The following is a 22,056-nucleotide window of genomic DNA, read 5'->3' on the forward strand; positions in this document are numbered from 1 at the left end:
ATTGAGGATGGAGCGGCCGCCTCTCTGTACGCCTGCGTCGACTGAAGACAGGTACGGCGCAGGCGCCAGATTTTGAATGCAAACAGGGCCAGCAGAGAACGATCCGGTTCGCTGGCCCTGTCAATCAACATGCGGAGGGGGTGTCATTATGATAGGAGGGTGCGGCTGCTGATGACACAAAGATATGTAACAGGGTTGATGTTCCTGGAGGGAAACGCCAAATGGAAAAGGACTTAGGAAAACTAGAAGAATGGTCAGAACTCTGGCAACTGAAATTTAATGTGGATAAGTGCAAGATAATGCACCTGGGGCGTAAAAACCCAAGGGCAGAATATAGAATATTTGACACAGTCCTGACCGCAGTATCTGAGGAAAGGGATTTAGGAGTAATTATTTCAGAAGACTTAAAGGTGGGAAGACAATGTAATAGAGCAGCACAAAATGCCAGCAGAATGCTTGGATGTATAGGGAGAGGTATAAGCAGTAGAAAGAGTGAAGTGCTTATGCCGCTGTACAGATCACTGGTGAGACCTCACTTGGAGTATTGTGCGCAGTACTGGAGGCCATATCTCCAGAAGGATAGATACTCTAGAGAGAGTTCAGAGAAGAGCTACTAAACTAGTACATGGATTGCAGGATAAAACTTACCAGGAAAGGTTAAAGGACCTTAATATGTATAGCTTGGAAGAAAGAAGAGACCGAGGGGATATGATAGAAACTTTGAAAAACATAAAGGGAATCAACTCGGTAAAGGAGGAGAGCATATTTAAAAGAAGAAAAACTACCACAAGAGGACACAGTTTTAAATTAGAGGGGCAAAGGTTTAAAAGTAATATCAGGAAGTATTACTTTACTGAGAGAGTAGTGGATGCATGGAATAGCCTTCCTGCAGAAGTGGTAGCTGCAAATACAGTGAAGGAGTTTAAGCATGCATGGGATAGGCATAAGGCTATCCTTCATATAAGATAGGGCCAGGGACTATTCATAGGATTCAGATATATTGGGCAGACTAGATGGGCCAAATGGTTCTTATCTGCTGACACATTCTATGAAATAGGGCTGATTTGAAATTTGAAATTTCTTTGTTTTTAACCACTTCAGCCCCGCTAGGTGAAACCCCCTTCATGACCAGAGCACTTTTTACACTTCGGCACTACACTACTTTCACCGTTTATTGCTCGGTCATGCAACTTACCACCCAAATGAATTTTACCTCCTTTTCTTCTCACTAATGGAGCTTTCATTTGGTGGTATTTTATTGCTGCTGACATTTTTACTTTTTTTGTTATTAATCAAAATGTAACGATTTTTTTGCAAAAAAATGACATTTTTCACTTTCAGCTGTAAATTTTTAAAAAAAAAACGACATCCATATATAAATTTTTCTCCAAATTTATTGTTCTACATGTCTTTGATAAAAAACAAATGTTTGGGCAAAAAAAAAAATGGTTTGGGTAAAAGTTATAGCATTTACAAACTATGGTACAAAAATGTGAATTTCCGCTTTTTGAAACAGCTCTGACTTTCTGAGCACCTGTCATGATTCCTGAGGTTCTACAATGCCCAAACAGTAGAAAACCCCCACAAATGACCCCATTTCGGAAAGTAGACACCCTAAGGTATTCGCTGATGGGCATAGTGAGTTCATAGAACTTTTTATTTTTTGTCACAAGTTAGCGGAAAATGATGATGATTTTATTTTTTTATTTTTTTCTTACAAAGTCTCATATTCCACTAACTTGCGACAAAAATAAAAAATTCTAGGAACTCGCCATGCCCCTCACGGAATACCTTGGGGTGTCTTCTTTCCAAAATGGGGTCACTTGTGGCGTAGTTATACTGCCCTGGCAATTTAGGGGCCCAAATGTGTGAGAAGAACTTTGCAATCAAAATGTGTAAAAAATGACCGGTGAAATCCAAAAGGTGCACTTTGGAATATGTGCCCCTTTGCCCACCTTGGCAGCAAAAAAGTGTGACACATCTGGTATCGCCGTACTCAGGAGAAGTTGGGGAATGTGTTTTGGGGTGTCATTTTACATATACCCATGCTGGGTGAGAAAAATATCTTGGTCAAATGCCAACTTTGTATAAAAAAATGGGAAAAGTTGTCTTTTGCCAAGATATTTCTCTCATCCAGCATGGGTATATGTAAAATGACACCCCAAAACACATTCCCCAACTTCTCCTGAGTACGGCGATACCAGATGTGTCACACTTTTTTGTGGGCAATGGGGCACATATTCCAAAGTGCACCTTTTGGATTTCACCGGTCATTTTTTACACATTTTGATTGCAAAGTTCTTCTCACACATTTGGGCCCCTAAATTGCCAGGGCAGTATAACTACGCCACAAGTGACCCCATTTTGGAAAGAAGACACCCCAAGGTATTCCGTGAGGGGCATGGCGAGTTCCTAGAATCTTTTATTTTTTGTCGCAAGTTAGTGGAATATGAGACTTTGTAAGGAAAAAAGAAAAAAAAAGAAAAATCATCATTTTCCGCTAACTTGTGACAAAAAATAAAAAATTCTAGGAACTCGCCGTGCCCCTCACGGAATACCTTGGGGTGTCTTCTTTCCAAAATGGGGTCACTTGTGGCGTAGTTATACTGCCCTGGCAATTTAGGGGCCCAAATGTGTAAGAAGTACCTTGCAATCAAAATCTGTAAAAAATGGCCTGTGAAATCCGAAAGGTGCACTTTGGAATATGTGCCCCTTTGCCCACCTTGGCAGCAAAAAAGTGTGACACATCTGGTATCGCCGTACTCAGGAGAAGTTGAGGAATGTGTTTTGGGGTGTCATTTTACATATACCCATGCTGGATGAGAGAAATATCTTGGCAAAAGACAACTTTTCCCATTTTTTTATACAAAGTTGGCATTTGACCAAGATATTTTTCTCACCCAGCATGGGTATATGTAAAATGACACCCCAAAACACATTCCCCAACTTCTCCTGAGTACGGCGATACCAGATGTGTGACACTTTTTTGCAGCCTAGATGCGCAAAGGGGCCCAAATTCCTTTTAGGAGGGCATTTTTAGACATTTGGATCCCAGACTTCTTCTCACACTTTCGGGCCCCTAAAAAGCCAGGGCAGTATAAATACCCCACATGTGACCCCACTTTGGAAAGAAGACACCCCAAGGTATTCAATGAGGGGCCTGGCGAGTTCCTAGAAATTTTATATTTTTTGCATAAGTTAGCGGAAATTGATTTTTTTGGGTTTTTTTCTCACAAAGTCTCACTTTCCGCTAACTTAGGACAAAAATTTCAATCTTTTCATGGACTCAATATGCCCCTCAGCGAATACCTTGGGGTGTCTTCTTTCCGAAATGGGGTCACATGTGGGGTATTTATACTGCCCTGGCTTTTTAGGGGCCCTAAAGCATGAGAAGAAGTCTGGAATATAAATGTCTAAAAATGTTTACGCATTTGGATTCCGTGAGGGTTATGGTGCGTCCATGTGAGATTTTATTTTTTGACACAAGTTAGTAGAATATGAGACTTAGTAAGAAAAAACAAAAACAAACAAAAAATTTCCGCTAACTTGTGCCAAAAAAAATGTCTGAATGGAGCCTTACAGGGGGGGGGTGGGGGGTGATCAATGACAGGGGGGTAATCACCCATATAGACTCCCGGATCACCCCCCTGTCATTGATCACCCCCCTGGTAAGGCTCCATTCAGACGTCCGTATAATTTTTACGGATCCATGGATCGGATCCGCAAAACACATGCGGACGTCTGAATGGAGCCTTACAGGGGGGTTATCAATGACAGGGGGGTGATCAGGGAGTGTATATGGGTGATCACCCGCCTGTCATTGATCACCCCCTGTAAGGCTCCATTCAGACGTCCGCATGTGTTTTGCGGATCCGATCCATGGATCCGTAAAAATCATGCGGACGTCTGAATGGAGCCTTACAGGGGGGTGATCAATGACAGGGGGGTGATCAATGACAGGGGGTGATCAGGGAGTGTATATGGGTGATCACCCGCCTGTCATTGATCACCCCCCTGTAAGGCTCCATTTAGACGTCCGTATGCGTTTTGCGGATCCGATCCATGTATCCGTGGATCCGTAAAAATCATACGGACGTCTGAACGGAGCCTGACGGGGGTGATCAATGACAGGGCGGTGATCAATGACAGGGGGGTGATCAGGGAGTTTATATGGGGTGATCAGGGGTTTATAAGGGGTTAATAAGTGACGGGGGGGGGGGGGGTGTAGTGTAGTGTGGTGTTTGGTGCGACTGTACTGACCTACCTGAGTCCTCTGGTGGTCGATCCTAACAAAAGGGACCACCAGAGGACCAGGTAGGAGGTATATTAGACGCTGTTATGAAAACAGCGTCTAATATACCTGTTAGGGGTTAAAAAATTCGGATCTCCAGCCTGCCAGCGAGCGATCGCCGCTGGCAGGCTGGAGATCCACTCGCTTACCTTCCGTTCCTGTGAGCACGCGCACCTGTGTGCGCGCGTTCACAGGAAATCCCGGCCCTCGCGAGATGACGCATATATGCGTGACTCTGCGCAGGGCCGCCACCTCCGGACCGCACATCTGCGTTAGGCGGTCCGGAGGTGGTTAAAAACGTTATTTGACTTTTTTTAAATTTTTTTTTTATATATATTTTTTTTTTAGGTCCCCCTAGTGGGCTTTAACATGCAATCATCATATTGTTTTTACCATAGACTGCAGTGATTTGCCATTGCAGCCTGTGGGAGTTTCATTATGGTGGCCCCACCCATTGGAACAAATGGGGAGGCCATTCGGTCCCTGGGAGTGCATCAATGAGGGGTTCAATGTCTGTGATCTGTGTTATTGCTGATCATAGACATTGCTTCTGGGTGTTTGCTATGTAACACTGCTGCTTATATATGCAACTGGGTTTTATAAGTTGGGGTGTGTCCCTGCACAGTCTGACATTGTCAGATTAGTGCTGTTGTGTCAGACTGTGCAAGGATTTACAGCCAACTGGTAGCACCCAGTTGTATATTTTATCATAAACCTCTTCTACCAGAAAGAGGGATTAAGAGCAATTATCAATTTTTTTTCCATAGAAAAATCTTAAATGATCTGTCTTCAGATGCCCCTGGTGTACCAAGAATTGAAGAAGAAAAGTCTGAGGAGGAGACATCTGCTCCAGCCATTACAACAGTAACTGTACCAACACCTATCTACCAAACCAGCAGTGGCCAGTATAGTAAGTACTAGGCAGATACTTTTTACTTTTCTATCCTACCATATATGTGATTTTATTTTATTTGCACAGCTTTTAATGTGTTGGATTCATTGTTTGAGCTAAAATGAAATCGGTGATATATTAATATATGTTTAACCTTAAAAGATTTGTTGTAATAGAGGAACTGTTTCCATTGTCTACTTCTAGAAGTAGTCACTTTATTTTCAGCAGATTTTGGATAAATCCGTAGTAAAGGTGAATATAAGATACTTTTGTAATCTATCTTATTAGAAAAAAATCCTGTTTCTCGTGCATGGCATTGGGGGACACAGCACCATGGGTATATGTCCAACTACCACTAGGAGGCACTAGACACAAAAAGTGTTGGCTCCTCCCAGGTGGGCTATACCCTCTCCACAGGCACGAGGCTATTCAGTTTTAGTCTAGTGTCCGTAGGAGGCAGACCTGTCCTGCTTTTTTGCAGGTTCTGCTGTTTTTTATTTTTATTTTCTTTTTTCTCTCTTCCGCAGGTCTCGGTGTTCTCCACCGTTATACCTGCTGCAGGCTGGGGCTCCATCGTGTTCCACTTTAGTTGCCCCCCTGCGGGCGCGTACTTCGGTACCATCGCCGGTCACCCAGTCCCCACGGACTGCATCCGCAGTGGCTTGCCGGCATTCCCACGGTTTCCGTGTTGAGTCTGCCGAAGGGGTGACCCTGCTGCGCCCGAAGACATCGGATGGTGAGTATATCTGATGGTGAGTATACTCCCCTGTCCCTGTGTCCCTGCCCCAGGGTTAGGTTCCCTCCTGTGGCCAGGGGGATGGGATCCACCTTAGCTGGGGGTCCTGGGGAGCCTCCATCTTCCCCCTAGCCAACCCCCCCTTTTTTCTGGGGGGGGTTATATTCTTGTTTCCCCTCCCTTCTCTTCCCCCTTAGTTGGTCTTTTCTCTCCTCCCTGGCCACACAGTCTTCTCCCTGGCTTCTCCGCTACTTTAGTCCCCGGCTTCTGCCGGGACTAGGCCTCATCTTCTGTGGCCCGTTCCCGGCTCCCAGGTGCTCCGTTTGCCCTGATCCACCTGTCCCTAGGTGTCGCTTCTCCCCCCCTACCCTCCTCACCTATTTTTATGATTCGGTGGGCCCTCTGTCGGCCGCGGTTCGCCCCGCCCCCCTCGCTCCATTCCCGGCCGCCTTAATAAATCGAGGCCCCGGCTTTTGGGCCTGCTAGGCCGCAATCTTCCCGGCCCCTCCTCCTTGCTTCCCGGGCTTTTCTGAGCCCCGCCCGGCCCTTGGGAGGGGCTATCTCTTCACCCTTTCCTGGGCTAACGTGCTTTTTCTGCTGAAGGGGGTGGTTAACCCCTTCCCTCCCCTCAATTGCTTCATGTCCCCTGCAGCCCTACTGACCACCTCTTTTGGGGGGACAAGCTGCTGCAGCGCCTCTTTGGGGGAACAGGGCGTCCGGGTCAGGATAGACAGCCTCTGCTGGCTGCTTTTTGAGCATCTCCTCTCCCAGCCTCTCCTCGGTCGCCACGTGTTTTCACGTGCGTCCGCTGTCTGCACCTCTCTGGGTCTAACAATGGCTGCCGTGCGGTCAGCCTGTCCCTGCTGGGTGCAGTACCTCTTCCCAGATCCTTTCCCCGAACAATCCCTTTGTGTCGGTCCCCCATGAATGGGCTCCCTCCGTGTCAATGCCATGGGAACCTTGACTGCCTCTCCCTGGCGGTGTCGCTGGCCGCTACCAATCCAAATTGCGGCCACCTCTGCCCTCCCAGGGTCCTCCCTGCAGATGGGGCACGCTCAGTTAGGGGTACCTGCACCCGGGTTCGGCTAGGGGTAGCTCACGGTACTCCCTCGGGTGGTCTCAACGGGGTACCACCCCTCCTCTGCATCCTCGGATCCCCCCCAGGACAGGCCTGAGGCTGGTGACGAATCCTTCCTGTCACCCCATCCGTTGCCTCTGGGGACACCTCTGCGCCGATTCCCTCGGAACAGAGCATCAGGCGGTCTTCCTCCATACAGAAGCCCTCTGGGAGGTCAAGACGAATGTGGACGGAGGAACCTTTCCTACCCAGGGTTGGTATCCCCTCTAGTGGATTTTCGGATGGTGCTCCCCTGACCGCACAGGTATTCAACCGCACAGGTAAGGCAGCCGTCCCCGTGTTTAGCATACTGAGTCACCTACGCGGTGTCTCTGATACGTACGCCTTCTCCTTAACAGGGGGATTCCTGCACCACTGCCATAGGCTGTCCCTGACAAGCCTTCCTGGTTCCCCTATACCAGGGGCTATCCTCTACACATTTGAGAGTGTTTCCACAGGGTCCCCATCCTGGTGGTGGTGTTCGCCACTCTACCTCATTACAGGGGGTTCCTGTTCTGGGCAAGCGGTTAGCTCGGCTATCGCCTCCTGTAGGTTGGGGAGTTAAGAGCAATTGTACAGCTGCCTTGCCCCTTTTCATAGGTAGTGTACCTACACCTACTCCAGATGCTGAAGCCATTACTCCTGGCTGGCTCTGGGGTGTTCCATACAGCACTATTTCTCCCTTCCGGGCGAGATGTACAGGCCACTTCGATTGCCGTTGCAATTGCACCTGTCTGTTCCCAGCCACTTTGCTCCCGTCATAGGTAGAGTATCTACGCCATCTCCTGATGCTGTAGCCAATTCCCCTGGCTGGCGCTATGGTGTTCCGTGCGGCACTATTTCTCCCTTTCTGGCGAGATTTACAGGCCGCCTTTAATTGCCGTTGAAATTGCACCTGTCTATTCCCAGCCATTTTGCTCCCTTCATAGGTAGAGTACCTACGCCATCTCCGGTGCTGTGGTCGATACCCCTGGCGGGCTCTATTGTCTTCCAGGCGGCAACATTTCTCCCTACGGGCGAGATATAGAGGCCACTTTCTATTGCCATAGAGTTGCCCCTGTCCGGTTCAGTTACACCTGTCTGTTCCCTGCCACCTTGATCCCTTAACAGGTAGAGTACCTGCACCATCTCCGGATGTGGTAGCCGTTCCTCCTGTCCGGCTTTATGGTGTACCATGTGGCATTTTCTCTCCCTTACAGGACGAGATTTTGAGGCCTCCTCCAGTTGCCGTGGCCATTGTACCTACCTCATCATAGTGTGCACCAAACAGCCATCTTACTTCCTTCATAGGTAGAGTTCCTGAACCGTCTTTGATGCTGCAGCCGTTACACCTGTCTGGCTTCTATGGTGTACTATGCGGCCCTGTTTCTGTTGCCATTGCACCTACCTGATTGTAGTGTGCACCTGTCTTGTTCTTTGTGGTACCGTGCGGCCCTATGGGTTCCATTGTTAACGCAGTTGCTGTTGCACCTCTCTGGGTCTGGGGTGCACCATGCGGCCACATTGCTTCGATCTTAAATGAAGTTCCTCTTCACAGCCATATTTCTACTTTACAGGTTGTGTACCTGTACCCTCCGAATGCTGTCGCATCCCCAGATGCTGTGGCTATGTTTCCACTCTCCTTGGTCGGCAACATGCAGCCACTTTACCTTTATTTTAGGCGTGTGTTTGTAGTACCCCAAGTGCTGGGCCCTATGGTGCGATCTGTGGCCCAGACAGTTTCTTTCTTACTAGGTGTTTTCTGCCCACGGGTTCTAATCTGTGCTGCAGATGTTGGTTCCATCCGTTTGGTTCTTCCATACGTCTGCCACTCCGTTACTGTCGTCCTCATTGGTCTCCTTGTGCCGCTCAAGGCACTGTCAGCACCAGGTCACCCTTGTTCAGCATGTGCATGGTTACCATATCTGGCAGGGGTGGGTCAGCCCATCCCCCACCTTATCGGTCTAGTGCTGCTTCTGGTAGCTCCAGTATATGACTGATCTGTCTGGTCCGGCGGGTGGTCCTCATTCAACCTCCTACTCCATGGCCAGGTGGTTGTTGGCCTTTGTGCTAGAGTTGCTCTTGCTTTCTCTTTAAGGTCCTACGGTATGCTGTGCTCCGCGTTACCCCATGTTATAGGGGAGTACTCACATTGTTTCCTATTGCTGAGCGGGCCATTCCTGGTGTAGTACAAGGATCTCCACTGGATCTTCTACCTTGTTTGGACATGTAGCTGGTGAGCATCGGCCGCGGCAGTGGTTTTCGGTCATCGCTGGATGTCCGCCTCACGGTATCCTTCTGGGTCCACGGCTTTTTTTTTTTTTTTTTTTTTTTTTTTTTTTTTTTCGTCGCTGGACGTCCTCCCTGACGGGTCAAGGACAGGACCACTGAGCGCCACACATCTGTCTGAATTTTCAGCTGATTGCTCTGGTATCGGTCAGGGCCCCGTAGTTCCTTCTGGGTCCTGGTGTTTTCGGTTTTCCCTTGTATTTTATGCTTGGTTGCACTACATGGCGGAGGGACGTTCCCCTTGGACCTTGCCGTCGTCTGTACCTATCAGGTACTTTCTCCCCCCTGCGAGTTTTCTGTATGCCGGTCGCAGCTGGTTTCTACATTTCTATGTAGGCTACCCCGGTTTTTTCATGGCGACTTCTGCATTCCTTATGCATATCGATGTCTGTCGTTTTGTGGTACCTCCGAGCTGCTGTACTTGCCCTCTCTGGGACAATGTTTACGGTTTGCTGGTCAATGTTTTTGGTGCGGCTAGTTGTCCATGGCCAATGTCCCTTCCCCTATGGCGGTTTCTTTTCGCCTTTCCTGGATATGCTGGCTTGCGTTGTCTTCCGGTGGTTCAGCTCCTGGTTCCTTGTGACCCCATCTGGGTACTCCTTTCTGGAGTCCCTGTCCCTGTTCATTTGAGGTCCTCTTGGGATTTGTCTTTTTTCCATCCTCCCACGTAAAGTACCTGGTATTGAGTGGTTTGGTGCTACGGTTTGCAATTCCACCGTATGGTCTCCTTCGGGAGGGACCTCCTCCTGTTGTAGACCCCTTCCTCCTTAGGCTGTTTGGAGTGCTCTTCTTCTACTCCCATGTCTGTCAGTCCAGTGTGTTCCTGCCAAGGTTGCCTGGGCCTGTCTCTGGTTCCTTTTTTCCATGATACTTCACATGCCCAGAGTTTCCTCTGGTCTTGCGCTTTACAGTGCTATCTTGTTTTCGGAGGCTTGTGCCTCGTTTCCTGTTTTTGGGGACGCAGGAGCGATCGTTCTTTGTTCCTGGCTTTTACCTACAACCCCCTCCTTCTCCAAGGGTTGGCAGTTTCCTCTAGCAGCCTTGGGTTTTCGCCTTTACATGGGGCGCTTGGCTTCTTCACCTGGCCTTGCGGTGAGGGGAGTCCCTCTCCCTTCACATGTGAGCCTTGCTATGGCTTCCCTCACTCGTTTGGTTTCCAGTGCTTCCCTGTTTCTTTTCTCCCCTGGCCTTTCAGGGGATGGCCACAGGTTTATGGGTCTGAGACAATGTAGGGCGTTGGGTCGATCCAACACGCAGTGCTGTCCTAATTTTTTTCTCCAGCCCTTGGCTGCGCTTGGTGTTCCCTTTTGCCACCTTCTTGCATTTGGGATTTTCTTCCAGACATTTGTCCTGGGGTGCTGGCAGTCTTCCCTGCTTCTTCTGAGGTTTCTTCCTTGTTATGAGACCTCTTGCCCATTCCGTGTTTTTTCCTGTTGGGTCACATGGTCACATTCTCCTGCACCTGTATGCCCAGCCGGTGGCACGTCTCTTCTTTTCCCACCCTCAGGGACTGCTTTGGGACGTCCCATGGTGCTGTGTCCCCCAATGCCATGCACGAGAAAATTGGATTTTTTGTACTCACCGTAAAATCCTTTTCTCGTAGTAGGCATTGGGGGACACAGATCCCACCCTATGTTTTTACTTCCGCTTCTCCGGGCTGGTCTCTTGATCTTTCCCGGTACGGGAGTTGTTGGTTCCTTGCTTTTCTTCTCTCTCCTACTGCTTTTGGTACAAACTGAATAGCCTCGTGCCTGTGGAGAGGGTATAGCCCACCTGGGAGGAGCCAACACTTTTTGTGTCTAGTGCCTCCTAGTGGTAGTTGGACATATACCCATGGTGCTGTGTCCCCCAATGCCTACTACGAGAAAAGGATTTTACGGTGAGTACAAAAAATCCAATTTTCTCCATCTAGCAGCTCATTCCTCTTCCCCTCTTCTTTCTATAGAGTGTTATAGGCATCATGTGATCCTTCAGCGATCCTTCATTAGAACTTGGCTGAACACTTGTTCGACCCACAGCTATCCCTCCCAACTCCCATATACAGATAACAGACTCAAATTTGCTAAATGTTTTTTCGGTGGGGGGGAGAGAAAGTCGCTGCCAAACACCTTGAAATTCACTGTGCTTGATACTTTTGTCCCGCAACATCATCTGTTGGGGGGGAGAGTCAGGAGCACTCCATATACATTAGATTTTCTTTTGTAGGGGGAGAAAGAAACCTTTTTCTTTGATAAGATATATTCCAAAGTTAATTTCAGCTGTACTATTGATGTTATGCTAAGTTTTTAAGTGACCATTTAAAGGGAGTCTGTCACCACATTTGACCATATTAGACAGATCCTATAGCGTTATATGTGCCACCCAGCAGTTAAAAACTGTACCTTTGTTGCATATAACCGAGTCTTCTTTCTGCCAAAAATGAACTTTGAAGATTATGTAAATGAGCTCTCTCAAGTGCCCAGGGCGGTGTCTCAATCTTCCGAGCCCAAGACCGGACCTCCCCAACGGCTCATAACCCTGCCCTCCGTGTGCCTGTGCCCGCCCGTTTACTCCCCTCCCCTCGCCTTTTCCATTGCGGCTGCGCGGCCAAACTCGTAGCTGGCGCATGCGCAATGCGATGCCCGGTCCTGGCAGGGCATCGCAATACCTACTGCGCATGCGCCGGCTACGAATTTGCATGCTGCACTTTTTGCTCCGGCCAAAAATCCTGAACACTTGCCACAAGGTCGGATCCGGAATAAATGCCCATTGAAAGGCATTGATCCGGATCCGGCCTTAAGCTAAACGTCGTTTCGGCGCATTTTCTGAATGGTTACCATGGCTGCCGGGACGCTAACGTCCTGGCAGCCATGGTAACGTGTAGTGGGGAGCAGTATACTTACAGTCCGTGCGGCTCCCGGGGCGCTTCAGAATGACGTCAGGGCGCCCCACGCGCATGGATGACGTGATCGCGTGGCACGTCATCCATGCGCATGGGGCGCTCTGACGTCATTCTGGAGCGCCCTGGGAGCCGCACGGACTGTAAGTATACCGCTCCCCACTACTACTATGGCAACCAGGACTTTAATAGCGTCCTGGATGCCGTAGTAACACTGAACGCATTTTGAAGACTGATCCGTCTTCAAATGCTTTCAGTTCACTTGCGTTTTTCTGGATCCGGCGTGTAATTCCGGCAAGTGGAGTACACGCCATATCTGGACAACGCAAGTGTGAAAGAGGCCTAATGTGGTTCATTGCGATACCCTATCCCTTGTGTAGTTTTCAATCAAGGACCAGTATAAAAGAGAGAGAAATTCTAGAGTGCTTCTTTGAAAGGCACCTTTATTCACCCAGTGATTGCCTTGCTTTTAGGAGAAACAAAAAAAAGTATATTAGAGAAATGTATTTTATTAAAGTGTGTATATATAAAGGTTTAGGTACACTTTAAGCTCTAGTTGGTATACTTGTAAAAAGATTTATTTCTGAATGCAGCAATAGGTATGGCCCTGTTACAGATAACATTTAATGCTGTTCCCCTGTCTAGTAGTGCCAGGGGTGGCCAATAAGCTGGAGGAGCATTTATCAGCATTATCAACCCTATTTAACCAGGCATACAGCCTGGTAGGGTTGATGATGCTGAAAAACAACAACCTTTTTATGACTCGCTGTGGCACCATTACTGCGAGAACTGCATTTTATGTTTGTGCTAATGACCTAACTGGAGCACTGAAGGGCTAGCCAGAGCCATTGAAGCACCAGTTTCACAACCCATTCAACTTCAGTCCTCCTCCTGGATTGATGGGTTAGTCTTTTAGTGCCTGCTGCTCTCCTAGTGCTGAGACATGTCATCTCGTGGCTGCACTGTGTCTCCAAGACTGGAAGATACAGCGCAGGACAAGCTTACAGGTCTTAAAGCTTGCTGAGTGTAAATCTGCTCTGCTTGGAACTCTGCAGCAAAAACACTGTGATACATGTTCATTTATGCCCAACTCCTTTAAATCTCAGCGTGTAAGGGCTCGTTCACACGAACGTTTTCTGCATTCCGTATACGGGCCTTTTTTTTGCGTTCCATATGCAAAACCATTCAATTCAATGGTACTGCAAAAGAAAAACGGAATGTTTGCATTCCGTTTCTGTATTTCCGTTCCGTTGAAAGAACATGTCCTATTTTTGCCCGCAAATCATGTTCCATGGCTCCATTCAAGTCAATGGGTCCGCCCAAAAAACTGAACACATACAGAAATTCATCCGTATCCGTTGCGTTTTGCAGAACCATCTATTGAACATTTTATCCCCAGCCCAATTTTTTCTTTACAATTACTGTATATGCTATTCGGAAAAACGGAAGAGAAACTGAAACGAAACAACGGATCCGTGAAAAACGGACTGCAAAACACTGAAAAAGCCATACGGTCGTGTGGAAGAGGCCTAAGTCAGTAAGGTCGCCCAGGGAGCTACTAGGGTAAATTTACAGCTGGATGTACAGCTAATGCTTTAGCTGATCTGTGGTGTTGTGATCATACTGAAAGTTCAGGCAAACTCTTTCTTGTTTGAAATACTGGCAGAGAAAAATATCCCGCCGGAGTTCATAGCTGGATAGGCACCATCAGGCTCCATTAACTATTGGGGATCCGGACGATTTCTGGCATGAATTTGGGGATTCGTCAGGCCAAATCCTTACACTCATGCCGGAAACTGCCTGGATCCCATTATAGTCAATGGTCTTTGGGGTGGAAAAGGAAAATCCAGACTATGCGTAGATGATTAACTTTAACTGCCGGACAATTTTAGCGCTAGTGTGAAATTAATCTTAGATCCCTGACATACATTTGCTCAGCTAGGGATCTGCATGTCTTGGAACACATTGACATAAACATGCTTAAAATATAAACGCAACACTTTTGGTTTTGCTCCCATTTTGCATGAGCTGAACTCAAAGATCTGAAACATTTTCTGCATACACAAAAGACCCATTACTCTCAAATATTGTTCAGAAATATGTGTTAGTGAGCACTTCTCCTTTGTCGAGATAATCCATCCCACCTCACAGGTGTGGCATATCAAGGTGCTGATTAGACTGCATGAATATTGCACAGGTGTGCCTTAGACTTCCCACAATAAAAGTCCACTGGTGTGTCCACAATTTGCCTCACTCAGTGCAACACATCTCCGTCACATAGAGTTGATCAGGTTGTTGATTGTGGCCTGTGGAATGTTGGTTCACTCCTTGCAGAATATTGGCAGGAACTGGAACACGCTGTCGTATACGCCGATCCAGAGTATCCCAAACATGTTCAATGGGTAACATGTCCGGTGAGTATGCTGGCCATGCAAGAACTGGGATGTTTTCAGCTTCCAGGAATTGTGTACAGATCCTTGCAATATGGGGCCATGCATTATCATGAGGTGATGGTCGTGGATGAATGGCACAACAATAGGCCTCAGGATCTCATCACGGTATCTATGCATTCAAAAGGCCATCAATAAAATGCACCTGTGTTCGTTGTCCATAACATACGCCTGCCCATACCATAACCCCACCGCCACTATGGGCCACTTGATCCACAACGTTGACCTCAGCAAACCATTTTCCCACACAACGCCACATACGCTGTCTGCCATCTGCAGTGAACAGTGAAAACTGGGACTCATCCATGAACAGAACGCCTCTCTAATGTGCTAGACGCCATAGACTGTGAGCATTTGCCCACTTAAGTCGGTTACGACGACTAACTGTAGTCAGGTCCGGACCCCGATGAGGACAACGAGCATGCAGATTAGCTTCCCTGAGACGGTTTCTGACAGTTTGTGCAGAAATTCTTTGGTTATGCAAACCGATTGTTGCTGCAGCTGTCCGGGTGGCTGGTCTCAGACGATCATGTAGGTGAACATGTTGGATGTGGAGGTCCTGGGCTGGTGTGGTTACACGTGGTCTGCGGTTGTGAGGCCGGTTGGATGTACTGCCAAAGACTGCTTAGGCTACTTTCACACTTGCGCAAGGTGCAGATCAGTCTGGTATCTGCACAGACTGAACCGCACCTATAAATGCAAACGATGGTATCCGTTCAGTGCGGATCTGTCTGCATAACAACTTTTTCAGATCTGAGTTTTCACGATTGTGAAAACTCAGATCCGACAGTATATTCTAACACAGAGGCGTTCCCATGGTGATAGGGATGCTTCAAGTTAGAATATACTAAGAACTGTGTACATAACTGCCCCCTGCTTCCTGGCAGCACCCGATCTCTTACAGGGGGCTGTGACCCGCACAATTAACCCCTCAGGTGCCGCACCTGAGGGGTTAATTTAGCGGATCTCAGCCCCCTGATCGGGTGCTCCCAGGCAGCAGGGGGCAGTTATGTACACAGTTCTTAGTATATTCTAACTTGAAGCGTCCCTATTACCATGGGAACGCCTCTGTGTTAGAATATACTGTCAGATCTCAGTTTTCACGATCTAACTCAAATCCGATGGTATATTCTAACATAGAGGCGTTCCCATGGTGATGGGGACGCTTCAAGTTAAAATATACCATCGGATTGGAGAAATCTCTGATCCGATGGTATATTAATAGGGACTCCTGACTTTACATTAAAAGTCAATGGGGGACAGATCCGTTTACAATTGCACCAATATTGTGTCAATGTAAACGGATCCGTCCCCATTGACTTCCATTGTAAGTCGGGACGGATCCGTTCGGCTCTGCACCGCCAGGCGGACACCAAAACGCTGCAAGCAGCGTTCTGATGTCCGCCTCCAGAGCGGAATGGAGGTGGTACGGAGCCAAACTGATGCATTCTGAATGGATCTGCAGTACGCAGCCCTGCAGGGTGAGCGAATGTGAGGTCACAGGGGTAGTTACTAACCGAGGGTGTGTTTTTTTTTTTTTTTTGGTACTCAGTTTTTATATATCCTGGGCAGGCGTACAGTAGTGATGGAGAGGCTGGCACATGGATCCTCTGGGGCACTCTCTATGTATAGGGACCAGGCCGAGTGGTAGGTGAGGTGCCCTGGGTGTTGCAGGTTTAATGTGCCGTATGGCAAGCGCCCTTAAAGTTCGTGACGCCAGTGCCGGTAACGGTGGCACACCGATTTGTTGTAGGAATAATTGAGGAACACAAGATGCAGTGAACCAGAACTTCCTTTTACTGAACAGTTCAACTATTTACAGTCTTTAGTTAGTTCCACATGTAAAAGGTTGTAACAGGCAGGCTTTATATAAACTGCAGGCAAAGTGCTTGCAAGATACTTGGAGGGAATAACACTTACAGATCAGGCTGTATTTTCCTTAGGTCCTGTCTGGCTTTCTCCAAGGCCCGTATGCCCTTTTGCTGGCTTTATCCTTGGGTAGGGAAACCTTCCTCTGGTATATATCTCCTTGCTGTAGAATATACTTCTGCCCTTCAGCTCTCTTTGGCTGGATAAAACTTGGCTGTGCACTGTACTTTTTAAGGAACTTCAGGAGGCAACTTCTTCCCCTGGATGCAACTTCTGAGCTTCTTTTGCTCAGGAAACTCAGGCAGGCTAGACTGCACTAACTAGCCTCCTGGACTACACTGCACTGACTTTCCTGTCTGGGCCTAACTATATATACTAGGGGGTTCCCTAGCTCCCTCTACTGTCTAGGAGGAGGAACTACACCCCTAATAGGCCTGGTACAGGAGATAACAGGAAAATACACACTATAATGCAATACTAAATACCATATAAATCACAATGACCATGTTCCACAGGGTGTGGAGAACAACGTGGCCCAATTGACCCTTGTGTAGTGCCCACATTTACCTAGTAGGACACTACAGATCCGCATCCATTCAGAATGCATTGGGGCTAAACTGATCCGTTTGGGGCTGCTTGTGAGAGCCTTGAAACGGATCTCACAGGCGGATCCTGAAATGCCAGTGTAAAAATTGGCTTATGGTAGAGAAATGAACATTCATTGCACGGGCAACAGCTTTGGTAGACATTCCTGCAGTCAGCATGCCAATTGCACGCTCCCTCAAATGTTGCGATATCTGTGGCATTGTGCTGTGTGATCAAACTGCACATTTCAGAGTGGCCTTTTATTGTGGGCAGTCTAAGGCACACCTGTGCAATATTCATGCTGTCTAATCAGCACCTTGATATGCCACCTTGATATGAGGTGGGATGGATTTTCTCGGCAAAGGAGAAGTGCTCACTAACAGATTTAGACAGATTTGGGACAAAATATTTGAGAGTAATGGGTCTTTTGTGTATGTAAAAAATGTTTCAGATCTTTGAGTTCAGCTCATGCAAAAATAAAAACCGAAAGTGTTGTGTTTTATATTTTTGGTCAGAGTATATACACATACTGCTGTTGTTGTTGTTGTTGTTGTTGTTGTTGTTGCAAACACCTTTTCTTACAACTTATATTATGCTGTGTATTTCTGACTTAGTTGCCATTACTCAGGGAGGAGCGATACAGCTAGCTAACAATGGTACAGATGGAGTCCAAGGGCTTCAGACATTAACTATGGCGAACACAGCTGCATCTCAGCCTACCATCTTACAGTATGCACAGACGACAGATGGACAGCAGATACTTGTCCCAAGTAACCAAGTTGTTGTGCAAGGTAAGAGGAATGATCCATATAACGAGAAACATTTTGTAATACGCTCCCTGAGAAGCCAGTAACCTAGTCTGGTTCAATTTGATTAAAGTGATACCAAAAATGTTATTTTTAAGTAGTTTGTTTATTTTTGCACAATGAAAACCCTATATACGGTATATATGTATGAATGTGTGTGTATATGTATATATAAAAAATAAAGAAACAACACAGCAGCACTTCCGTGAATGTGCGTTTATTCACCCGGTATCGTGCAACGCTTCAGTCCTCTCAGTGGGACTAGTCTCAAGCAGTGGTTACAAAGTAATGGTGCTCAATACATATATAAATTGTGACCCCCATCATTATGAGGCAATTAAAATAATGAATAAATGAGTGATAAAAAATGTCAAATTGTGTTGCATTAAAACAAGTGCTGACCATGAACAATTCATTGACCTACACCAATGTTTTTTACATTCTTACAAGTTATGTGCAAATAATGTGATAAAATATACAGTTCAATATTAATAAGATAATTAAAAACACCTGTATACAACCAGTGCTTTAAATATAGAATCGCTTACAGCTGATGGGAAAGAAGGGAGAACACTACCTGCCCAGCGTGTGTAGGGAATCGTGGCTCGCAGAGCGTCTGATTACAGACTGCGCATGTCAGAAATATACTTGGAGAAAAAACAGGATCTGTGACGTCCACCTGACAAATTACATGGTGCTCACATGATCGCAAGCCGCATCAGAGGCGGTCAGGGAACCCACAGGTCCTGGAAGCTACAGCTTTCCAAGACGACATAATCAAAGCTCTATATCACATTTGAACCCACAGGTCCTGGAAGGTACAGCTTTCCAAGAAGACATCAATATACTGGAATCTAAATAATTGTATTTAGAGCACCATGTAATTTGTCAGGTGGACGTCACAGGTCCTGGTTTTTCTCCAAGTATATTTCTGACATGCGCAGTCTGTAATCAGACGCTCTGGGAGCCACGATTCCCTACACAAGCTGGGCAGGTAGTGTTCTCCCTTCCTTCCCATCAGCTGTAAGCGATTCTATATTTAAATCACTGGTTGTATACAGGTGTTTTTAATTATCTTATTAATATTGAACTGTTTATTAAATTTTTTGTTATTTCCAACATTCATCTGACAGGTTAGATCATGTGGTATTTTTATAGAGCAGGTTGTCACGGATGCGACAGTACGAAATATGATTTTTTTTTTCAGCATGAGATGACTGTTTGATTGGTACTATTATAGGGTGCATATGACTTTTTGATCGCTTACTATTACACTTTTTGGTATGTAAGGTGACAAAGAATGCTCGTCCTGGGGCACCAAGTACCGGCCGTTTAGGACAAGCATTCTCATCCTGGGTCCTTAGCGTGTTAATGAAACACAATTTTTGAAATTTTTATCACTGTTATTTATTCAAATACATACAAGGCCGTCCATAGCCTGTCCCCTCCCTACATCTGAGCTACTTTCCCGATACACCCCCACGCGCACTCTCCGATCCTCACAAGACCTCCTTCTCTCCTCTTATCGCCTCTTCCCACAATCTACTCCAAAATTTCTCCCATGCATCCCCCATACTCTGGAACTTGCTACCCCAACATATCAGACTCTCACCTACCGTGGAATCCTTCAAAAGAAACCTGAAAACCCACCTCTTCAGACAAGCCTACAACCAGTGACCCTGGTGCCTCTATGACAAACTTCACCCGCACCTACTGTGTCCTTCTCCCATACCATGTAGATTGTAAGCCCTCACGGTGTATTATGTATGTATACCTCTTCTCATATGTACAGCGCTATGGAATGAATGGCGCTTAAATAATTATTATTTTAATTGCCTCATAATGATGGGGTTACTATTTATATGTGTATTGAGCACCATTACTTTGTAACCACTGCTTGAGAATAGTCCCACTGAGAGGACTGAAGCGTTGCATGATACCGGGGGAATAAATGCACATTCACAGAAGTGCTGCACAGTTTCTTTACTTTTTGTATTTTTGGGCTTGAGGGATCGCCCTTTAGCCGCTGGCACTCCAGCATTTGCTTGGTTTACAGCGGGCCTCCCTGAAAAAAAAAAAAAATAAGAAATAATATATATATATATATATATATATATATATATATATATATTTTATATTTGCATTGTAGCATCCCATGGCTTTTACTTTTCTTTCGACAGAGCTGTCCCATTTTGGGATACATAAGACTTATTGATTGCCTAGTCACTAACAGGTTCATTGTTGGATTGCAAGGACTCCCACCCAGCACTAGTGCATGCCAAGATCCCGGTTTCTTAACTTTTTTTTTATTTTTTAAATCCCAGTTTTGATTTTATAAGGCTAGTTTCACACTAGCGTTCGGCTGTCCGCTCGTGAGCTCCGTTTGAAGGGGCTCACGAGCGGACCCGAACGCTTCTGTCCAGCCCTGATGCAGTCTGAATGGATGCGGATCCGCTCAGACTGCATCAGTCTGGCGGCGTTCAGCCTCCGCTCCGCTCAGCAGGCGGACACCTGAACGCTGCTTGCAGCGTTCGGGTGTCCGCCTGGCCGTGCGGATCCGTCCAGACTTACAATGTAAGTCAATGGGGATGGAGCCGTTTGAAGATGCCACAATATGGCTCAATCTTCAAACGGCTCCGTACCCGATTGACTTTCAATGTAAAAGTCTGGACGGATCCGCTCATGCTAATTTCACACTTAGCCATTTTTTGCCAATATAATGCAGACGGATCCGTTCTGAACGGAGCCACCGTCTGCATTAATATGAGCGGATCCGTTCAGAACTGGTCCGATCGAACGCTAGTGTGAAAGTAGCCTAAAGGTTTTTTTGTGTTCATTTTTTATGTATCTGTCTTACTGGGTTACAAACATTGTTTATCTGTATGTTGCCATTCATCTAATTCTCTGCATGGATTAAACTTTGATCAAAAGAAATGTGGTTTCTTGTTAGATGAATGGAATGGTAGCTCACATGATTCTCGTGATTGGTAGGGGTCGCAGTGGTCGGACCTGCACCAATTAGACACTTACACCCCTATCCTGTGGATAGATGAGTTGGAATGTGTTTAGACTATATATACTATAAACTATTTTTAAAAAAATACTTTCCCATTTTAGCTGCCTCAGGAGATGTACAGACTTACCAGATTCGCACAGCTCCCACAAGCACGATTGCACCAGGAGTGGTCATGGCATCATCTCCAGCAATCCCTGCCCAGCCTGCGGAAGAAGCTGCACGGAAGAGAGAAGTGAGACTTATGAAGAACAGGTATGATAGTTCTTTGTGTGGATTAAGGTTATAAGGGTTCTGACCCCTGGGATCCTCACCGATACTAAAATTGAAGGCGCAGCAATGCAGTTATAGCACTGTGCTCCCATCACTGTTTTTCCGTGAACAGGGCCATGTTGCAGTTCCCAGATGGTCAGGAGCACTGTTCTGCAGGGCAAATGTAGAAGAGGATGCAATATTTATTTATCTCTGAAGCCCTCTTCATTCTGAGGATCAGTGCGAGTCCCACAGGTTCTTCCCCCACTAATGAAAAAGTGGTGGCATATCTTTGCTTCATGCTATCACTTAACAAGATGGGGATAACGTTGATACATATTTGTCTATGAAGTCATGACTACAACCATATGTTCAGGCTAGGCGCCTCCCGGCATTGACATACTAGTATGTATAGACAAATGTATTGAGACATCTACACGTTTACACCTACAGGAGCTTTTATGACACCCCCTTCGAAATCCTTAAGCATTAATATGGAGTTAATAATAATCTTTCTTTATAAAGCGCCAACAAAACTCTGCAGCACTTTACAATTCAGAGGGAACAGGTACAAACAAAGTGGACGTCACAGAATGAGTGAGAGCTTACAACCTGAGGAAATGGGGTTGATTACATGAGGCATAAGTGCTTTTACTGTACAAGAACCTTTCTGGGATGGCCTTTTATAAGGTTTTGGAGTGTTTCTGTGGAAATGTTTGCCCATTCACCCAGAAGAGCATTTTTGAGCTCAGGCTGTGTTGTTGGATGAGGTGGCCTGACTCAGTCTGCTTTCTAATTCATCCCAAAGGTGTTCAGTGTGGTTGTCCACTCCAAACTCACCCTACTATGCCATTACAAATCACACTCCAATTCAGTGAGTTTTTTTCCCCCCCACAAAT

General features: G+C 46.5%; 1 protein-coding gene across 4 annotated transcripts in view; it reads left to right on the forward strand.

Annotated features, from left to right (window-relative positions):
• The window catches only part of CREB1 (cAMP responsive element binding protein 1), a 69,378-nt gene that overhangs the window by 42,296 nt on the left and 5,026 nt on the right, over positions 1–22,056 (forward strand). For all 4 annotated transcript variants that reach the window (XM_044302701.1, XM_044302700.1, XM_044302699.1 and 1 more), the window contains 3 exons: positions 5,059–5,201; positions 17,701–17,877; positions 21,010–21,160. In XM_044302701.1, coding sequence (XP_044158636.1) covers positions 5,059–5,201; positions 17,701–17,877; positions 21,010–21,160 — 471 coding nt within the window. The remainder of the gene's footprint in view (positions 1–5,058; positions 5,202–17,700; positions 17,878–21,009; positions 21,161–22,056) is intronic.

This window comes from Bufo gargarizans, chromosome 8 (genome assembly GCF_014858855.1).
Source record: "Bufo gargarizans isolate SCDJY-AF-19 chromosome 8, ASM1485885v1, whole genome shotgun sequence".
Classification (NCBI taxonomy): Eukaryota; Metazoa; Chordata; class Amphibia; order Anura; family Bufonidae; genus Bufo; species Bufo gargarizans.